A 19,238-nucleotide genomic window follows, 5' to 3' on the forward strand; every position below is an offset into this window, starting at 1 on the left:
GATGGACATCCACCCTACCGACTCTATGGCTAGAGGTCGCCGGGACTCATCAGGAAGAGATAAAAATATAAACTGAATACTCTTTGCACCCACAGCATTTTGATGATGGCTGGTGGTTGGTATTAAAATTCAAAAAATAAGCCAACAACAGAGACAAAGAACAACAACAACAACAACAACAACAAAACCTGTGTTTTTTTCACATTAAATAACTTAAAATGTGATTGGAGTTTCACCAATAAAAAAAAATAGAGAATCCTAAGTAACAGATAAGAATAGAAATGGAGTATCAATGGCAGCAGACAGGACTTCACAGATTTGGTGTGGGTCAGTCGGTCAGGATGGACGGGACCTTTAATTTAGAGACACGGAAAGGAACGCAGAAGATTGCAAATAGGGTAAAGGATGAGACTCTGTAACACAATTTAGGTCACAAAGTCAGCACTTTCCGTTGAGAGCTTGTGAACACCATTTCAACCTGTATTTCACATTTTCTACCCTTCAGTTTTGTAGAAACATGGAGCAGAAACATCTGTTCTTCATCTCATCTCTGTAAAAACTTTTTGTCAATGAAGATGGGCTTCCACATGCTGAAGACATTATCATTACTCAAAATGGGCTGGAAGCAATGCTAATGTCATGACAAAGTAAAGTCTGTTCTGGCATACTTTTTATTTTTATTTTTTATTTATTTTTTTTTTTGTCTTCTGGCTGTGGGAATGCAGAGATCAATACTCTCCAACACAAGAATTTTGCAGTGAAATTTTCATTTGTAACAAACAGAAGCAAAAGGCCCTTAAGCCTGCCCTGTCACTTTCAGTTTAGGAGAAAATGCACTAATAAACTCTTCCCCTTGGGTCATTTTTGACAACAGGCAATACTATGCCAGCTCTTATTAAAGACTATTCATGTCACTGCCCCAAAAATTTCCTTTAAAATTACCATCTTTTGTATCGAAGTAACAGGATGTCAGCTTTAAAAGTGCCAATGAGAGACAGGACCTGTCACCACGGTTGATTCTCAGCACTGTTTTAGCACCGGGATCGCTGACCTCAAAGGGCAGGTTTTTTTTGGTTAACAATATTTCTTTGGTGGTTTATCTAGACAAACAAGAAAATGCATTGCTTCATATTCGCTTTCAAAGAAAACAACGAGTAAAATATCACCTCTAAGTATTAGAGATATAACCACCTAAAATATGTTGAAAAGAAAAGAAAGCCCCCAAAATTATCAAAGTATGTTTCTAAAAGGTTACTGGACTCCGGATAGCAAAACTGAAAGCACCACTGTATTTCAAACCCACAGGTATCACAGAAAACCTGAAATAAAATGTAGGTTAAACGGCCGAACTTTGGAAAAGAAAAAAAGTCAAACTTTTCTATGAAATCCAAAGATTCCCACTTGTCAATCTTCCTGAACTAGGCATTGCACAAGTAATGCTCCTAGAGCAGCCTTCATGCATTTGTCTCCAGGAAAAGTAAACCACGCGTTGATAAAGTGATAAAATCTACTTTTTGATTCAGATAAACAAGAGAGATCTTGTAACGCCAAAATAAATCTCTTCTTTTAAAACACACACACATAAGACATCTACCCAAGAAAAGGAAATGGAACTTTAAAAGGGAGCACCCAGATAAAAAGTTCAACTGTTCTTCCTATAAAGTGCTGAATACACTACAAGACCACTGCCTCATAAAGGAGTGTGCAGGTGTATAGAGACGCACACATATACACACCTGTCTGCGTACACGCACGCACATACGCGTAACCGCGAGGTGGTCAAGTGCGCTCTGCACCATTAAAGGCCCCCAGCCCCTGCAGGGCCGCCGTCAAATGCACAGAAGAGCACCCTTCAGGATCGTCGAGCCCCGAAACTCAAGAGCACCCCCAACGTCCTGCCCCCATAGCCTAGTAACCACTTGGAGCACCACCCCGGGACCCTCAGGCCTTCCACCGTGGGCTCAGGTGAGAAAGAGGCTACAGCAGGCTCAAGAGAGACAGACAGACCAGCATCTCACACGTAACAATTGTCTCCCGTGTTCCTTGCCTCATTGCTGATCACCAAGATACTATCCTGTTTTCCTATTACTCAATTATCTGTGACTGTGATTTCATGAAGTTGAGCAGATGAGAGGAGCAGACTCTAGAGACACAAGAGAAGTGTTATTTAATACAAAGTCAGACCCAATCTACAAAGATTGACTTCTAAAAAAAAAAATAATGATCTACAGGATCTCTCAAGACAGAAGCCTGACAAAGGCCGGTAGCATTGTTTAATCTCGAGAACGTGAGATAAAGCTGGGGTGGACAAGGAGGAGCCCAGCATCAGGACTCGAGAAAAACAGGGTTAAGTTCTGGCTCAGTCAATTATGAGATTTTTGTGGCTCTGGGCAATTACCAAATAGTCTGAATTTCAATTTTCCTCTCTCTAAAGCATTAAAGGTTAAAGTATTAAAAATCAAGTAAATCTTAAAATGAAATAATGTGTGTAAAAGACACTGGATGTCAAGCATTTAAAATAGATTAACTTGAAGATGGATAGATCGGATGTTCTCCTTCCAGCCTCCAGGCCCTGACATGTGCCTTGGTCTCTGCACGGCAAGTCTGCTGGCCCCTGGACCTCTCATTCCTGCCCCCACATCCACATCCCTCACCTGGACAACCTTTCTCAACCTTCAGATCCTCTCTCAAAGAAAACTCACTCGTGAAGACCTTCCTGGATGCGTCGGATAAATCTCAGTTCAGGTTAGACCTTCTTGTTAGGATCTCCTAAACTATCTATCTATCTATCTATCTATCTATCTATCTATCTATCTACCTACCTACCTATCTACCTACTTACCTATCTAGCTAGCCAGCTAGCTGGCTATCTAGCTACCTATTATCTATCTACCTACCTATCTACTTACCTATCATCTATCTATCTATCTATCTATCTATCTATCTATCTATCTACCTACCTATCATCTATCTACCTATCTATCTATCTATCTACCTCTATCTATTTGAGAGAGAGAGAGAGAGAGAGAGAGAGAGAGAGAGAGAGAAAATGAGCACAAGCATGGGGACGGGCAGACGGAGAAGCAGAGTCCCCGCTGAGCAGGGAGCCAGATGTGGGTCTCGATCTCAGGACCCCAGAGTCATGACCTGAGCCGAAGGCAGACACTTGAGTGACTGAGCCCCTCAGGCGCCCCAGGATCTCCTAAACAACTTGAGGAGACCTTGGTAGTTTATACTTATTTACATCTGTGTCACCATTGCTTGATGCTGACTCTGCTGAGTCTACTCAACAGAGCTGTATTCCTCTAAATTTTCACACAGATAAGCGATCCCTCATGTCTGAGGGTTCCGTTCCACAGTCACCGGACCACCGTCACTAAGATTGTAATCGTCATCTTTTTTGAGTGTTTATTTTTCTTTGTAACACATACCATAATTTGCTGCTACATTTTCAGTAGTCTTCCACATGGTGTGCCTAACACCCCTCAGGGCTGAGCTCTACACAGTCGGGGGCTCTGCGTTTTATTTACAATTTTATCTCCACAATCTGGAACAGTATGTATATTCCATAATATCAGGAACCCAGTAACTTCTGAATGAAGTTAATACACATTGTGCACTCGGGCTTGTTTCCCAATATTCATCGCAGATATATACTGATATGTGATAATCCCTCATAATTCCTCTGGCAACTCTAGTGTGCAGGAATGTCAATGAGGCGGGTGCCTGGGCGGCTCAGTCGGTCAGGCATCTGCCTTTGGCTCAGGTCATGATCTCAAGGTCCTGGGATCGAGTCCCACATCAGGCTCCCTGCTCCGCGAGGAGTCTGCTTCCCCCGCCCCCTCTGCTTGTGTGCTCTCGCTTGCTTGCTATCTCTATCTCTCTCTCAAATAAATAAAATATTTTTTTTAAAAAAAAAGAATATTAATGAGGACCACTTAGCAAGTCTAACTTTCTAAGATCCTCGAGGGGGTCATAATTGGTGAACTTCACATCCACCACCACTGGGTTTTGATTCTGTTAAAATTTACGGGTCTACATGGGTATAGAAACTCTGGCCTTGATCTCATGGCTACAGTGCTTTGAAGAAAAACGCTGTACCTGTAGAACTATTTTAAACAAGAAAAGCAAGCCTAAATTAACATGAAAACTAGACGGTAGCAATATGGAATAAGGGTGTTTTTTAAAAATATTTTTATTTATTTATTCATGAGAGACACAGAGATAGAGAGGCAGAGACACAGGCAGAGGGAGATGCAGGCTCCCTGCAGAGAGCCCGAAGTGGGACTTGATCCTGGGACCCTGGGGTCACGCCCTGAGCCAAAGGCAGATGCTCAACCACTGAGCCACCCAGGCATCCCAAGGAATAAAGGTGTTTTGCATGGTTCATCTTATTAGAGCTTTTTAAAATAGATTCCATTCTATGGGAAACACTTGTTAAAACCTTGTTCGACAGATAATACAACGGTCTTACTTTACCTGAGGACATCAGCAGAACTTTTATATAATTTTTTTAGTGACTTGAGATGAAGAGCAACAGGTTCAAAAATCAGTCAAAATATCTACAAGGCTGCTTTTGTTCTAACGAAGCCAAGCAATTTCATGAAGTGAAAGCAAAGCAACCAACCTTACCTCTTACAATAAGTTGAGCGAAATTGGACACCCCGGAACCTCGTTCTGACTGAGTTACACAGCGATACAGATCCTGGTCAGTTTTTGTCACTTCCTGCAATCTAAAGGAAGCAGCAAATCTTCTGTGATTGATGTTCTTAGTCTGGGCTACTGGGATATCTTCTCCATTTCGTCTCTGCAAGCAGAAACCAATCTTTAAGAAACAGGTTCTTAACATTTCCATAAATCTAAAGCATCTTAGCAACCAATTTCTGTGATAAATTATCCTTGTTCCTAAAATAGGAGGAAAACGTCTAGGTAGCCCCACAAATTTTTACCACTATCATTCAACCCCCCAAAAGCATGGAAATAAACTTTGGTATCTGTTAGGGGCATAGCACTGGCATTATAGCTTACTTCTATTTTCCACGAAATTGTTATTAGCTCAGAATATATGAATTAACAGAACAGTTAATGGCCCCTTGGCATATGATTCATTGCCCTCCTCCTCCTTGAGTATACGTAGGGGGACTTCTTTTAGGCCTTATTCTATACTGCATGTGCTATGTAATAGGTTTGTCCCCATGGGAAGACCAAGACGATGTCCAATGCAACTTAGTATTCGAAATGTGTAGCATGTGATCTGCCACAGAATGACAATAAAATACTGATGAATAATTTAGAGTCAAACCAAAATCCGTACTCTGCAAACTTTATCTCTTTGGCACTAATGACAGCCAATTTATACCATTTAAGAAAAGTAATCAAAAGAACCTAAATGCTAATAGCATATCTGTCAACTTACAAAATGAAATACTGAAAAGCATATTTATGATATCAGGGTACCTCACACAAGACCAGTAAGTTTAAGCTATAAAGGAGATGGTTGAAAAAGTCAACTATAATAAAATTTATAACTTCTGTATGTTGAAAGACATCATAAATAAAGTGGGGGAAAAAACCCCACGAACTGTGATAAGATATTTGTCATGGAAATAATCCATCAAAAGATAAATAGCCAGGTTATGTAAAGATCTTCTACAGTTCAATAAGAAAAAAGACAAACAACCCTATCAAAAAGTGGACAGGCTATAAAAAGAGAAAATGTGTTTGTCTAATAACCAAGAAAAGAGATCCTCAGCCTAAATTTTAAAATGTCCATATGTCAAAGACAGCACAAAGGGCAAAGAAAAGTTGTAACGATGAGAAAGAATGAGTCAGGAGCCTCAACCTCATCTCTTGTTGGTGAAATGCTAAATATCCCCGGTGTCCTTTCATACAACTTAAAACATCAATTCCTATTATTAGATGTGGAAAACAAAACCCCTAAAATTATTAATGGAAGTTCAAAATGTTAGACTCATTTTAGAAGATAATTTGCTACTATCTAGTAAATCTGAAGACGGAAATTCTTTAGCACCCAGTGGTCCCACTTCTGCATTTCGACATTTGAAACACTTTTGCACATGTGATCAAGGAGATACGCACAAGAATGTTGAACTCAGAAGCATTGCAATATGGGGACAGTTCAATATGTGAGAGATCCAAATTTTCCTGAATAGTGGATAAGTCAACTGAGATTTATCCATTCAATAAAATACAACGTAGAAGTTTATGCAAACTAAGACCACCAGTGTGCTGGCAAAATGCTGAAGAGCTAGCTCTTAACCAAAAATAATAAACTGTTGATTTGTATCGTGGCTCAATTTCTGTGGTGTAAATACTCCCACTGTGGCCACTTTCAAATTACCTGTGTAATATCATTTGACTCCTAAATTTACTGAAAAATCAGCAATAGCAATCCCAACCAGCTCCACTATTCCTCTGGTGTGAAATACACATATACATGTTTAAACACCAGATAAAATTCCTTAACAAAAATTAATACATGAAATAAAAATGCAAAATATCAACTTCTTTTAAATTTGAGTGGTGGGTACATTAGTGGTCATCTTACTGTTTTCCATAACTTTTTCATGGCTGAAATACATTTTTTTAGAAGAGTAAATAATAAAAGGATCATTCTATTACTTTCATGATTAAGTTTTAAATCCTAAAACCCACTGAACCTGTAAATTCTCCTCTCCACATCTGAAACGATGCGTTTGTGCATACTATATGGTATATATGTGCGTATGCCTATGCATACACACACACATTTACCTAAGGACCCAAAGTTCCAATTTTAATTTTACCATATTTTATTCATTCAGCTTATTGTTAATTCTTTCCTTAACCACCTATCCCATGATTTCTGTACTAAGATCTCTGATCATTCTCCTGGATAATAGTGAAGAGAAAACGCAGCTTATATTCAGAAGCCCTAAGATATAAATCCATAAAATCAAGTCTAGATTCTCTTTCCCTACAAACCATACAAACAAGGCCCATTACATATGCACCTTTCTGGCTCCCCTTTTTTCAATTACTACATCCCTTGATAAGGTCTTTCTAACCGGAAGGCACTCTTTATACCTGCAAGTACTCTCACTTCCTCTTCCTCTAACTTATCCCTCCAGTGGTGCCCTCAACCTTTGGCCACCTTCCTCTCTGCCATTTATATTTCTCAGCTCTTCAAGACCAGCCAAGTCCGGTGGCCGCCCTACCTTCTGAATTACCTTATGCATGCACACACCCCCCCATGTCTTTTAATGCTGTGCCTTTCAAAAGCCCATCTTCTTCTGGGATGAGATTCTAAGTACCCTCAGTGTTTCCGTCTCAATCATCATTATTTCATCTTTCCACCTTAATTGCCATTCATCTCACAATACCACTTTCCTCCAAGCTTTTCTTCTATGGCCTTATTCTCCTTCAGGGAAGGCCACCATTAACCAGTCCATCCCTTGCGGACCACTCCACCACAATCCCACTCACCTACGTCTCATCTTCGGGAATTCTGAGCATGCCCAAGTATCATTCCCATCACAATTATCTACCGGGCAAAAATGTCCTTTCCATCATAGTCCTGTGAATATTATCATGATCCCAAAACTCACCCTGGCCTCAGTGATGCCCAACAGCCTCTTTTACTATCATAGAACAACCAAGTTCCCCTGCTACGACAGTTCCCTCTAGAACCACAACGGACCATGTGGTTCTCCCATTCCTTCAATCCTCTGCATTTTCAATGAGACCTTACTTGATCCTTTACTTTGCAACCAGACATCAAAGCCTCAATGACTGGCTTTTCTATTTTGAATTTCTTCTAATATATTCTTTTTCTCTATATATGTCTAGGCCTAGATCTAGATAGATATAGATACATACTTTTCCCCCCTCTTTGTATACTGAAATCACCCTAAAGATAGGTTTTCTAGTCTTATTTGTATGTATATACATATATATTTTTTTCCATGCCATCATATATATTATCTTTATTTAATAAGTGCTCAAGTTCTTGGTTAAAATGAATTAAATTCATTGATGTTTTCAGACACAGGGATCATATAAGCCTTCCTTAGGCTTTTATAAATTATTCTAACAAAAATATACTAACCATTAATTAAAATAATAATAAAGAGAAGCTACATAAACAGAGAACCTCAAAAGCATCTGGAGATCATTTATGCCAAGCTATTTCTGAACAATACCTTAACTTCGAGACATTTACGGCCTGCTTAAGATGATTCAGGAGTACACAAAGCCGATTATGTTACATTATGTCTATATTTGTGTTTATTAATATGTTAATATAACTTCAAAATATATAAACTTATATAGGATATACATTATTTATATAATTAAAGGGCACAGTAGCTATACATGGTATTCATTTTTTGAAATAACAACACCACTCATCATACCGTTATACCCTCCTAATACTTAGGCTTATCTTCAATACCATTTAATAAGTGCCTCCATGTGCCAGATGGTATATAGGCTATTATCTTGGTTCTATTGCTGCTATCTCAAAAAAAAAAAAAAAAAAAAACAACCTATGTGTAATTATTCCCATTTAAAAATCATAAAATCAGGATTCAGAAAGATTAGAAATGTGATATGTAGCCTGTTAGTAGTGGGATTAAAACTCAAAACCAGGCTTAATGACACAAAATCCAGCAGTATTTCCTCTAACCTAAACCAAAGCTGCTTTTATTCACTTATATTATAGGCCTAGTCCAATGAATTGATTGTTTATTATAAAGCCTTGATTAATGCATTGTACCAATGAGAAATATAATCTACTATACTAGGCATTGTATTATTTACTCAGCTTCCAGTAATGCATTACAGTTAAAAGTAGCAAATGATGACATGTACGTTTGAGAAGTCAAAAATAATGATAACTTTTCTTTTATAATCCAAAATAATAGACCTTTGCCTGACTACAAACTATCAATTTAGCAGAATGGGCAGTGCTATGAAGGAAGAAAAAAAGAATGTCAAATTTCTCCCTTATGCAGCCGTGTTTGCATATAGTTTTCTGCTTTTATATTCTTCAGTTCCAGGCTCTTTAGCTTGCTTTGAAGTTTTTTTTTTTTATATGATTTCTTCATTTTAAGTATCCCCAACTCTGAGAAATGAACCACAAAATTATATGATCCAAGGATTATGACCTAACACGTTGCCTTTTTCTCTCCCCGACTTCCCATATCCTCATAATGCTTTCTTATTTGCTAGGTCTCCAGTACAGGTTGCTGAGACTTGTCACTTACCAAATAAGCCTGGGCAAGTCATGACATTCCCTAGTATTATTACCTCTCTCTTTAAGTAAGCTTCCTCATGCAGGCCATAGGCAGTGTTTATCTGACAAGTTCAGTTTCTGGCTTAAAGTAGTGTAGTGATAATATTGGTTAATTCTCAACATCTATAATAGCCAGGTTATTAGTCAAACCTCTTATACTCAAAGTATGCTCTGCAGACCAGCAGTATCAGAATTACCTGTCAAACTGTTACAAATACTAAGTCTAGAGATCACTCTCAATCTACTGAATCAAAATCTACATTTTCACAAGATCCCTAGGTTAATGGGTCAAGACCTTACAGCTTGAGACACACTGGTAGAAAGCAATCATGGAGGTCCTATTCCTAATAATAGTGAAAGTGTTAAAAATGGGTGTGTACCCTGATTCTGGCCAATGAGATTCGACAGAAACAGGCCAATTCACTTCTAGAAAGGTTATCACATCTCAAGAGAAGACACAGTGGGTCCTCTTTCCTTTTTCTCCATGTTATGCCTAAAACTACAAGAGCGGACTGGTCAGTGTGAGAGAAAAGGTGACACACTGAGGATGGCACATTGAGGAGAAAGACAATCAAGTTCTTGATCAAGTGTCTGAAATGGTATCAACCACTCCTAGAGCCCCTTTCTTCTTTCTGGACTTCCTGTTAAGGGACACAATACACTTGGTTTTATACCACTTTTGGCTTGAACTCCTAAAGTTAAAAATATGACACAGTTTCTCTCAGCTTTTCTTTTCAAAGCTTGAGAAACAGAATTAATCCAATTTAATTTAAAATTAAATAATGTGGCTTTTCGAATACTTGCAGGGATTATTTCACTCTGTTGACTTGAAGAAAAAATTAAATTACATTTATCGTTTTATTTATTTTTCACTGCCTTTTGTGGGCACATGATGATATATGATCCCTCCATCCTCTTAGAGCCAGAGAAACTGTTAAGAGGGAAACTGTTTCCCTACATTTGGCATTTAGGTTCCTGTTGAATACATTAAGAAGACTAAGAGGATGGCATATGATTTGTCAGTACTTGCCCTTTTGTCCAGAACTAAACTCAAAGTAAATTTGCACAATATAATTAACTAAGGTTGAAGTGAATCATACAACAATCCAGCCAAATTAATCCCAAGGAACTGAGGGTTCCTTACCAGGACTTGTCTACTATATGAATGCTTTTTTCTTTCTCATGAATTATTATTGTTATTATTATTATTATTATTATTATTGAACAGTTAAACCAAGAATTTTAGAAACACAAAAGATTTTAATGACAAAATTAAAGGCTTAGAAATTTAGACATTTCTCAAATTAGAAACATTACTGCTTTGAGATAAACTTATTTATGTCTATTAGAAATTATTATATTTATTTCAACAGATTAAGCATTTAATAAAAACATAGTGTTCTTCTAGGAAAATTACACTAAAATAACAATACTAAGTTGGCCAACATATTTGCCATTTGGCAATGAAAGGACTGAAGAAGGCGAATGGTACTTGACACAGAAAAAAAAGGTGGCAAATATAATTCTGACTTTAAAATACAGGGTAAAAATGTACTGGGAATAACAAACTACTAGAATCAAGCATTAACCAAGTGTAACAAAATGTAAATTCAGCTATTAAATAAGAAAAAAACATTTTAATCTACAAAGCACAGGTGTCTTTGCAGCCTTGTGGTATGAGGAGCAACATACAGGGAACATGAGTAAATGGACTGAACCATGCCTGATGGAAGATGACCCCTAGGTTCCAGTCCTGAAACAATCATTTATTAGCTTCACAATTCTCATTATATCTCACATCTCCACTTTTAATCTAAAATTGAGGGGGGGGGGAGCGGGTATTTATTTGTACCTGCTATACAACACACATGGTGAAAATATTAATGAGATAATTGTACAAAAGTTCTCTTTGCAAATCCTAATAATAGCAATATAACGAAGAAAATAATCAAAACAATATCTAGGTACATAACACATTTAATAACTGTGATGGTCTTTTGATCATTCAACTTGTCTAGGCTACACACAGTCCCAAGTTATTCAATCAAACTAGGTGTCCTGGCAAAGGGATTTTGGAGATAGAATTGAAGTCTATAACCGAATTGACACTGAGTCAAGGAGTTTATCCTAGATAATCTGGGTGGACTTGATTCAATTTGTTGAAATGTTTTAAAAGCAGAGCTGAGGCTTCCCTGAAGTTGAAGAAATTCTACCAGTTAGCAGCAACTTGAGTTTGTGCCTGAATATCCCTCCCAAGGGTTTGACCTGCTAACTTCAGACTTGCCTCACCAGCCCACAGTCACATGAACCAATTCCTTGTAATGAATCCTTTTCGGATTAAAAAAAAAAAAGAAAAACGTATGTGTGTGTGTGTGCGTGTGTGTGTAGACACACATAGGCATATGCGTTTAATGTCTGAACACTGACTGATACAGATGGCTTTGTTACCAGAAATGCTTCTGGAAGACAGATTTTTTTTTTTTTTTTTTTTTAAGGATGTGTTTTCTGATCTGGTTTGGTTCTGGATTTCCTAGAACTGGCTCTCTAGACCTGATTAGATTTAGAGGCAATAATAATCCATGGCATGATGTAATAAAGAGATGCAAAATATTACCATGAGATATCCCTAATCAAATATCTATAGAAGGTAAAGTTCTGGATGACTAGGTATTTGTGACCTTAAAATATTTTAGACAAACTAAAGAATATAAAGAATGGTATTAGCTGGTTGCCTCAAACTACACCAGAGAAAATGGAGAATATAAAGCTTGTGAGTTTACAATTATAAAACTATACCATTCATATTAAGAGGGAAGTCGAGTAGAGCAAAGAGACCAAAACAATTAAAGTATTACATTTGAGGGATTCCAGCAACTTGGTGGCAGTGGGATGACTTTTCACTCTTCCTGAATCTGCCACATAAAAAACAGAAGAAACAACAAGGGAAGGTAAGGGGAAAAAAGGTCCAGACAAAGTAGAGATGAGAACAAAATCAAGAAATCCCAGAAAAGCAAGACATAACTCACAGAAACAAAAGAGGTGATTCTTGAAATCGGTGAAGTTTTCCTGAACTCCACATCTCATTTTTAAATTTCAAGACAACACAACTCACATAAAAATGAACAACTTAAAAGTACCAAGGTCAAATCAACATAAAATTATTGTAAGTCTAAAATAGAAAAGGAGCAGAGTACAAATCCCAGAGTCCCTGAAAGTCAGGAAAATATGCCCACAAAACATCAAAACTGAAACCTAATATTTCAAGCCATGCTATAACACATTAAGAAAATGACTCATGACATGAAAGAATAATATAAACTAATACTATTAAACTCATAAATAAGATGACAGAACTCAAAAAATTAGAAATGAAAGAAAAAATGAAATGAAAGAAAAAAAGTCATATTAGAAATGTGATTAACCAGAGGAAATAAAATCAACAGGTGATGTCTTAAGCAAAATAGAATGTGGGGGAAAAAGTGACTTCATTTAAAATGAGAATAAAAAGGATTTCAGAGAAAGAGACTATTAATGATGGAATGCAAAGAAGATCAAATATAGAGATAACACAAGTCCATACAGAAGGAAGGAAACAAAACAAAAGTATGAAAGTCATAATTAAGAGCACTTTCTGAAAATTGAAAAAGAAGGTTTTGTAAATACACATTGGAAGAACATACCCCATACCTGAGAACAGTAGCCTAGAATGATACACAGTAATACATATTCTGGTAAAATTAGAATCTTTAAAAAAGAAAAACAGGAAAAAATCCTTTGAATATCTAGAAAAAGCAGATAAATGAATTAAAGGAAACAAATATTATCAGGCTTTGATAGCAAGGCTTTATGCCAGAATGAAATGAAGTAACATACTAAAATTACTCAAGGAAAGAAAATGTGAACAAAGGATTTTATATCCTGCAAAACTGACTTAAGAATCAAGGGCACAGGGACCCCTGGGTGTCTCAGTCAGTTAACCATCTGACTCTTGATTTCAACTCAGGTCATGATCTCAGGGTCGTGAGATCGAGCCCCGTATCCAGCTCACACTCAACACGGAGTTGGCTTGGGGTTCTGGCCCTCTCCCTCCACCCCTCCCCCTGCTCACGGTCACACACATGCACTCTCTCTCTTTCTCAAATAATTAAATAAAATCTTAAAAATGAAAAGAATTGAGGGCACACAAAAAACTAATCAAAGGCACATATAAACTGTTATCAACGTCCCAGAACTCAGGGAATATTAGTTTCATGGGCTAATCCTGAACCTACTAGAAAGTAGGCTAATCCTACTAGAAAATGACCTTCAACCAACTAACGTTACTGGGAAAACATGAGGTACAGGCTGATGGTGATCATTAAAAACACAGTTGCCTGTGGAACTAAGTAAACAGGGGCTGTACGAAAGACAGTATAGAGGCAATGGTTCTACGCTAGGAGTTAGATGGTACGAGGATCCAAAATGACATCAGAGTCTAAAAACGAGAACTACAGAGTATTCTAATTCTCCCTTCCCCTGTGTCACTGAGAACCAAGAATAGTAGCAAGGGAAAAAGAAGCCAAAGCTGACAAATCGTAATAGAGAAAACATTAAGTGAAAATCTTGAGGCTTGAACTTGAAATATCAATAAGAACTCATTGCTCTTTTATCTTTAAAGACACATTCTACCTTAGTTCTGTTCACAGAAAAGGTCTAACAAAATGAGAATCCACATCACGGAATACAATGTCTTTACTAAAACCAGACCAGGGCACTGGGTCTGGTGAGGAAAGCATACAAAATGACAATGCAGCATCTCACAACATCAGACAGCAGGAAATTACCAAGAACTACTGACGTCACACCAGGAGAACTCTGGAGCCAGCTTGAAGAGGTTCTCACTGCCTAAAGATGGGGCCGTCTGAGTTTTAATAGTAGTAATAATAGTAAAAATTACAAAATATTGAAGTCAGTTAAATAGGTTTAAGTCCATGAGTTTATAATAAAATAATAATAATAATAATAAAAGAAGAATCCATCACCTTCAGAGAATGATAATCAATCAACTCATGATACTGAAAGCCAATAACTAAAGCAAAGATGAGAGCCTTTATCCTCCCTTTCCTTAATGAAGTACGTCACCAGGTAGTGACAGGTAGATGAAAAGTATCTCTTCCTTAACTAAACTAATACAAATAAATAACAGAATTAGCATATTACAACTTGCAGCCTGCAGCAATTGATAGAGGCACAAAGCATCGATGGCTATGAAGATCACAAAGAAAAAAAAAAAAAAGTGAGAAGGAGAGAGACATGGTGTGCCTCCTGTAACCATACAGGTGCCCCCTCCAACACTGCCAAAGGATCAAACTGGACTCTGCGTGTGGCTGCCAGTTTACAAGCAAAATCGGAAGAGTGTGTTTAGGTGAAGAGGACCCTGGTACACCAACCCTAAAATGCAGACAAGAGCAAAACAACAAGTCAGGGATCCGGGTTCCTCCTCAATAGACAAACTGTGAGGAAAAGAAAGGGGCAGAGGACAAACCCACAGTTGAAAAGAGACTTTAAGACACTTTTAAGCATTAGGCAAGACTAATTTAGAGCATCTAGGAACGCTCATATAAGTGGGAGAAAAAAAATAAAACTATGACCAAAACATACAAGGGCTAAAAGTTAAGAAGACCATTACTCGTAGAGGAAGCGAGCTGGCCCAGACGTGCGGGGACGAGCCCTCGGGGGCCCCGGGGGTGGCTGGCGAAGGCCCTGCCTGTCCTGGGTGGGGTAAACTCCATTATAAAAATTCATTCAGCTGCAGTTCCTATTTGGGGGTGGTTTTCTATGTTTTGTTTTATGATAAAGTGGGCTTTATGAATATTAGATCTTTCTGGCAGATCGCTTTTCCTAAAGAAGAAACCCTGCCTGCTAGCGGAGCCCCGCGCTGTCAGCACGGGTGGCAGGAAGCCAGTGGGAAGCTGCGAAGTGCTCCATGTGACACGCTCAGAGGGCACCGGAGGGCACCTGGGGGCACAGCAGAAGAGTGAGTTATTCTTGCACAGAAAAAAGCGGTAGATTGTTATTTATAGATGTCAATAGGAAGAAATCCTTGAGCTTCTATGACTGCCGGGCTTTTACAGTCCCGCTCCAGGGATGGATGACAAAGCTAAAGTATTTCCCACACATTATTCATTTATAATCAATTATGTAATCTGCAGACAACAAACTCAAGAGTTTATAAATTATTGAAGAAGGAAAAGAATTCACGCTATCTTCAAGGCATCGAACGCCTTGTGGTGGAGAGCCACAGAAAGCCATCCAAAACGACCCCGGGGGTATTTAACAATCCTAAAAATTAACTATGATTAAATGTTCTGATGCTCACCATTTACACACATACCCGCCCCAAATGCCACAGGTAACAGGCAAACATCACAATCCATGATACGCGGTTAATGATTTTCCTTCGAGACCCCAAGCCATGGTTCTTGGAATGAAGCCACGAAGGGAGGATATGATGCCCTGAACTCAAATAAACCAACATCCTGAGGAAAAGCAGCAGCCTGACGAGGACTGACGAGTAGCTTAGCCACCGAACGGCCCATGGGCTCTCGAGGAGAACAGAAGTAACTGTACATCAGCATACAGACAGGGAAAAAACAGATCACCACTGCTTAAACTAAGAATAAACGGAGACAGTTAGAATTCAACAGCAGGCTAGTGTGCATCAGCTCACAAGAGATCAGGGAAGCGCAGTGTGCTTAACACCCCTCTTGGACAGAACTCCCTGAGCGCAGGCTGGAGGGAGACCCGAGGCTGAGGCACCAATGGTCTTCGCACAGATACCAGGACCACCCAGAGGTTGAATTTGGCCACAAGCGTCAAACTGTCCTGGCAAACTTTTGCTAAAGCTCAAAAGACCTCAAAAGAGCCAATATCTCCTACCATTGATTCCTACGTAGGATGACTTACATGAAATTATGAAAGAAAGAAAAATGGAAACAGTTGGGTCTCACAGACCAGTCAGTCCCAAGACAGACAATGGGAAAACAAACTCACGGCTCTAAAAAATGACCTTTAAAAAAATAAAATAAAATAAAATAAAAAAATAAAAAAAATAACCTTTTGAGCAAATTTAGAAAGCAGTCTTGATCATTTCACTCACATCCTCCCCAATTCCGTCAACTGGTGCCACCAAAAGCTACTTTCTTCTTTCCTCTGCCCCTCTCCTTCACTACTCATGTATTTTTTTTAAGATTTTATTTATTTATTCATGAGAGACACACACAGAGAGAGAGAGAGAGAGAGAGAGGCAGAGACCCAGGCAGAGGGAGAAGCAGGCTCCATGCAGGAAGCCCGATGCAGGACTCGATCCCAGGACCCCGGGGTCACGCCCTGTGCCAAAGGCAGACGCTCAACCACTGAGCCACCCAGGCATCCCCGACTCATATATTTTTCGATTCCTCCAGCACCGTCCAGTCCCAGGCCCTCCCCACTGGGTATCTGCACAGCTACCAGTAGGTCCTTTCCATCTTGCGTCTTCGTCATGGTCTGCTCTCAACCCTGCCCCAAACCCCATTTACCCCGACTTCGCATTTCAAACCTTCCACTTCAGCAGGATCCTCCTCCTGATGTTCTGCCCTTACCCCCCACACGTGCACTGACCTGCAGTGATAACCACGCTCACCCGGTCTTTGCTATTCAAGTCCTGTACAGCCTTCGAAGACCCAATCAAATCTCCCTTAAGGATTTCACCAAACATTCCAGTCTACGCAGCGCTCTCTCAACTCGGAAACAGTATAGTGCTTAGATTCTATACGGTCTTTTCTTACTCAGTTACAGAGGCACTTCTCCGGGCCGAAAGGATCTTAAAAAGCATTCAGCCTCATGCTAAACATCCCCCAGAGCTCCAGCGAGTGCTTATCCAGATTATGCTTGGATACTTCCACTAATTGTAGTTTTACCACCTCCTGGAATAGCTCATACTAGGTCTGCACAGCCCTACAATTACAACGTTCTCCCTTAATAATCAGCTTCTATCTCTCAGCATATAGCTTCCAACCACTAGTTAGTATTGTACTTTAGACCCTATACAGAACAAATTAAATCCCTCTTGAATATTCCCAACCATCTAGATTGTAAGAAGCTCATCAAGCCTCCCACGAATCTCAAGGTAGATTCACACGGTGTCACTTGAGCCATTCTGACATCACATCTTCAACTTTATTCACTGGCCAAGTAATTACACGCCGCCTTTTGTTATTATTGTACTATTTTGGATACGTGTCAGCTGCTCTTAAGGCCAATGAGCTAGAAAATGTCAGGACTTTCACGAAGTCCAGACAGAAGGACAATTTTCAATATCTCTCATTCCTTTTCTCTTCTCTTCTCTTCTCTTCTCTTCTCTTCTCTTCTCTTCTCTTCTCTTCTCCTCTCCTCTCCTCTCCTCTCCTCTCCTCTCCTCTCTTCTCTTCTTTCTTTTCTTCTTTTCTTTTCATGGTACCCAATGTAAGCAAATCACATATTACGTGTTTAGCCAATTAGGTTTGGAGCTATTCCTCTCATATTAGTTTCCAATAAATTACCCACCATAAACTGCATCATTTTAGGCCTCGATCAATTTCCAAGAATTTTCCTTCATTATCATAAATGCAAAATAACCAGATTTTTTTTTCTTTCTCAAACGGGCATCGTGTCAGGGATAGTAGAGTGTCTCGTGGAAATGAAATATGCCGCGAGCATCAAGGCACTTCATGTGACAGTATAATTAGGCCTGGAAAAATACCGCAGGCATGGATGCGTCAGAGGGAGCTCCGTGAGCAAGGACCGTGTGGCATTTGAAATTGTGTAGGGACATGTTTCAGCCGCTAAAATTTTTATACTTTCAAATTAACACATCTTTAAAAAAAAAACCCATGCTTCTGGTCTCCACCACTCACACGATGATATCCGCGTGCGGGACAGGAACAAGGCCATGACATTCTCCGGCTACACACAACACGAGAAGCCCAGAAGCTTCGGCCCACCCATCTTCACTGGCCCTCAGCTGACAACAGCTGGTATCCTAACAGGTCAGCCTCTCTCGGGTTGTTTTTCGAGAGCAATCTGCATCGCATTTTACTAATTTTACTCTCCAGTTATGACTCTCAATCCATCGCTTGAATGATCCATTGCTCCACGCAGAGCGACGTTGCCCGTGGCTGAGAAGGCCGCCGGCACACAGGTCGGCGGGGCCACCCCTCACGCCCCTCCCCTTGCCTGCCACCGAGAGGCATGGGCCGCACCTGCCCAGCCTGGCCCAGCTGCTGGGGCTGGAGGATGACCGCACGGGGCTGCCAGCCACTCATCCCACAGCCTCATTTCAGTTCACCGAGACCAACGGTGTCACCGATCTACCCACAGGACTCCCCCCTTGCAGTGACCCCACTGTTGCGTTCTCCGGCCGGCCGATGACCCGTGCTGGCCATGCCGGCAAAGACGGATGGGGTGGTTAGCAGGTCAGGCCCTACCCTGGACCCGGGGCCACAGCCTACACCGGACAGCTGCCCCCCACCCCCGGGCTCCCTCTGCCTTCCCTGCAGGTGCTCGCTTTCACGGGGCCTTCGCCGGGGGTGCAGCCCTCGGGTACAGCCCACCCCGTTCAGTTCCTTTACGGAACCGCAGGACTTACCCCTGATCCGGCAACGCAACACTCAGAGCCTGCTTCCCTGCATCTTCCAGCACAGACCAGTAACTCAAAATCACCACGAGCCCCATCAAATAACCTCAAATGGACACGATGGACAAAATGCAAGGCGATGCCTCCAGGCTACCGCCGTCTAAGGCTTAGCGGCACCGCCGGTCCCACACACTCCCTTTTCCTCATTTGTTATCGAGGGAAACTGAGTATATAGAAGTGAACTGGATGCAGCTTAACTTCTAGTAGGTGTCTAGGCGCCCACACACCCAACGCCCCGATAGACGTATATGA

The 19,238-nt window shown here is 40.1% G+C and overlaps 1 protein-coding gene across 3 annotated transcripts in view; it reads right to left on the minus strand.

Moving 5' to 3' along the window:
- Window positions 1–19,238, minus strand: part of PTPRK (protein tyrosine phosphatase receptor type K) — a 553,399-nt gene that overhangs the window by 247,548 nt on the left and 286,613 nt on the right. For all 3 annotated transcript variants that reach the window (XM_041730420.1, XM_041730427.1, XM_041730431.1), the window contains one exon: window positions 4,633–4,807. In XM_041730420.1, coding sequence (XP_041586354.1) covers window positions 4,633–4,807 — 175 coding nt within the window. The remainder of the gene's footprint in view (window positions 1–4,632; window positions 4,808–19,238) is intronic.

Source organism: Vulpes lagopus, chromosome 2 (genome assembly GCF_018345385.1).
Source record: "Vulpes lagopus strain Blue_001 chromosome 2, ASM1834538v1, whole genome shotgun sequence".
NCBI classification, from domain to species: domain Eukaryota; kingdom Metazoa; phylum Chordata; class Mammalia; order Carnivora; family Canidae; genus Vulpes; species Vulpes lagopus.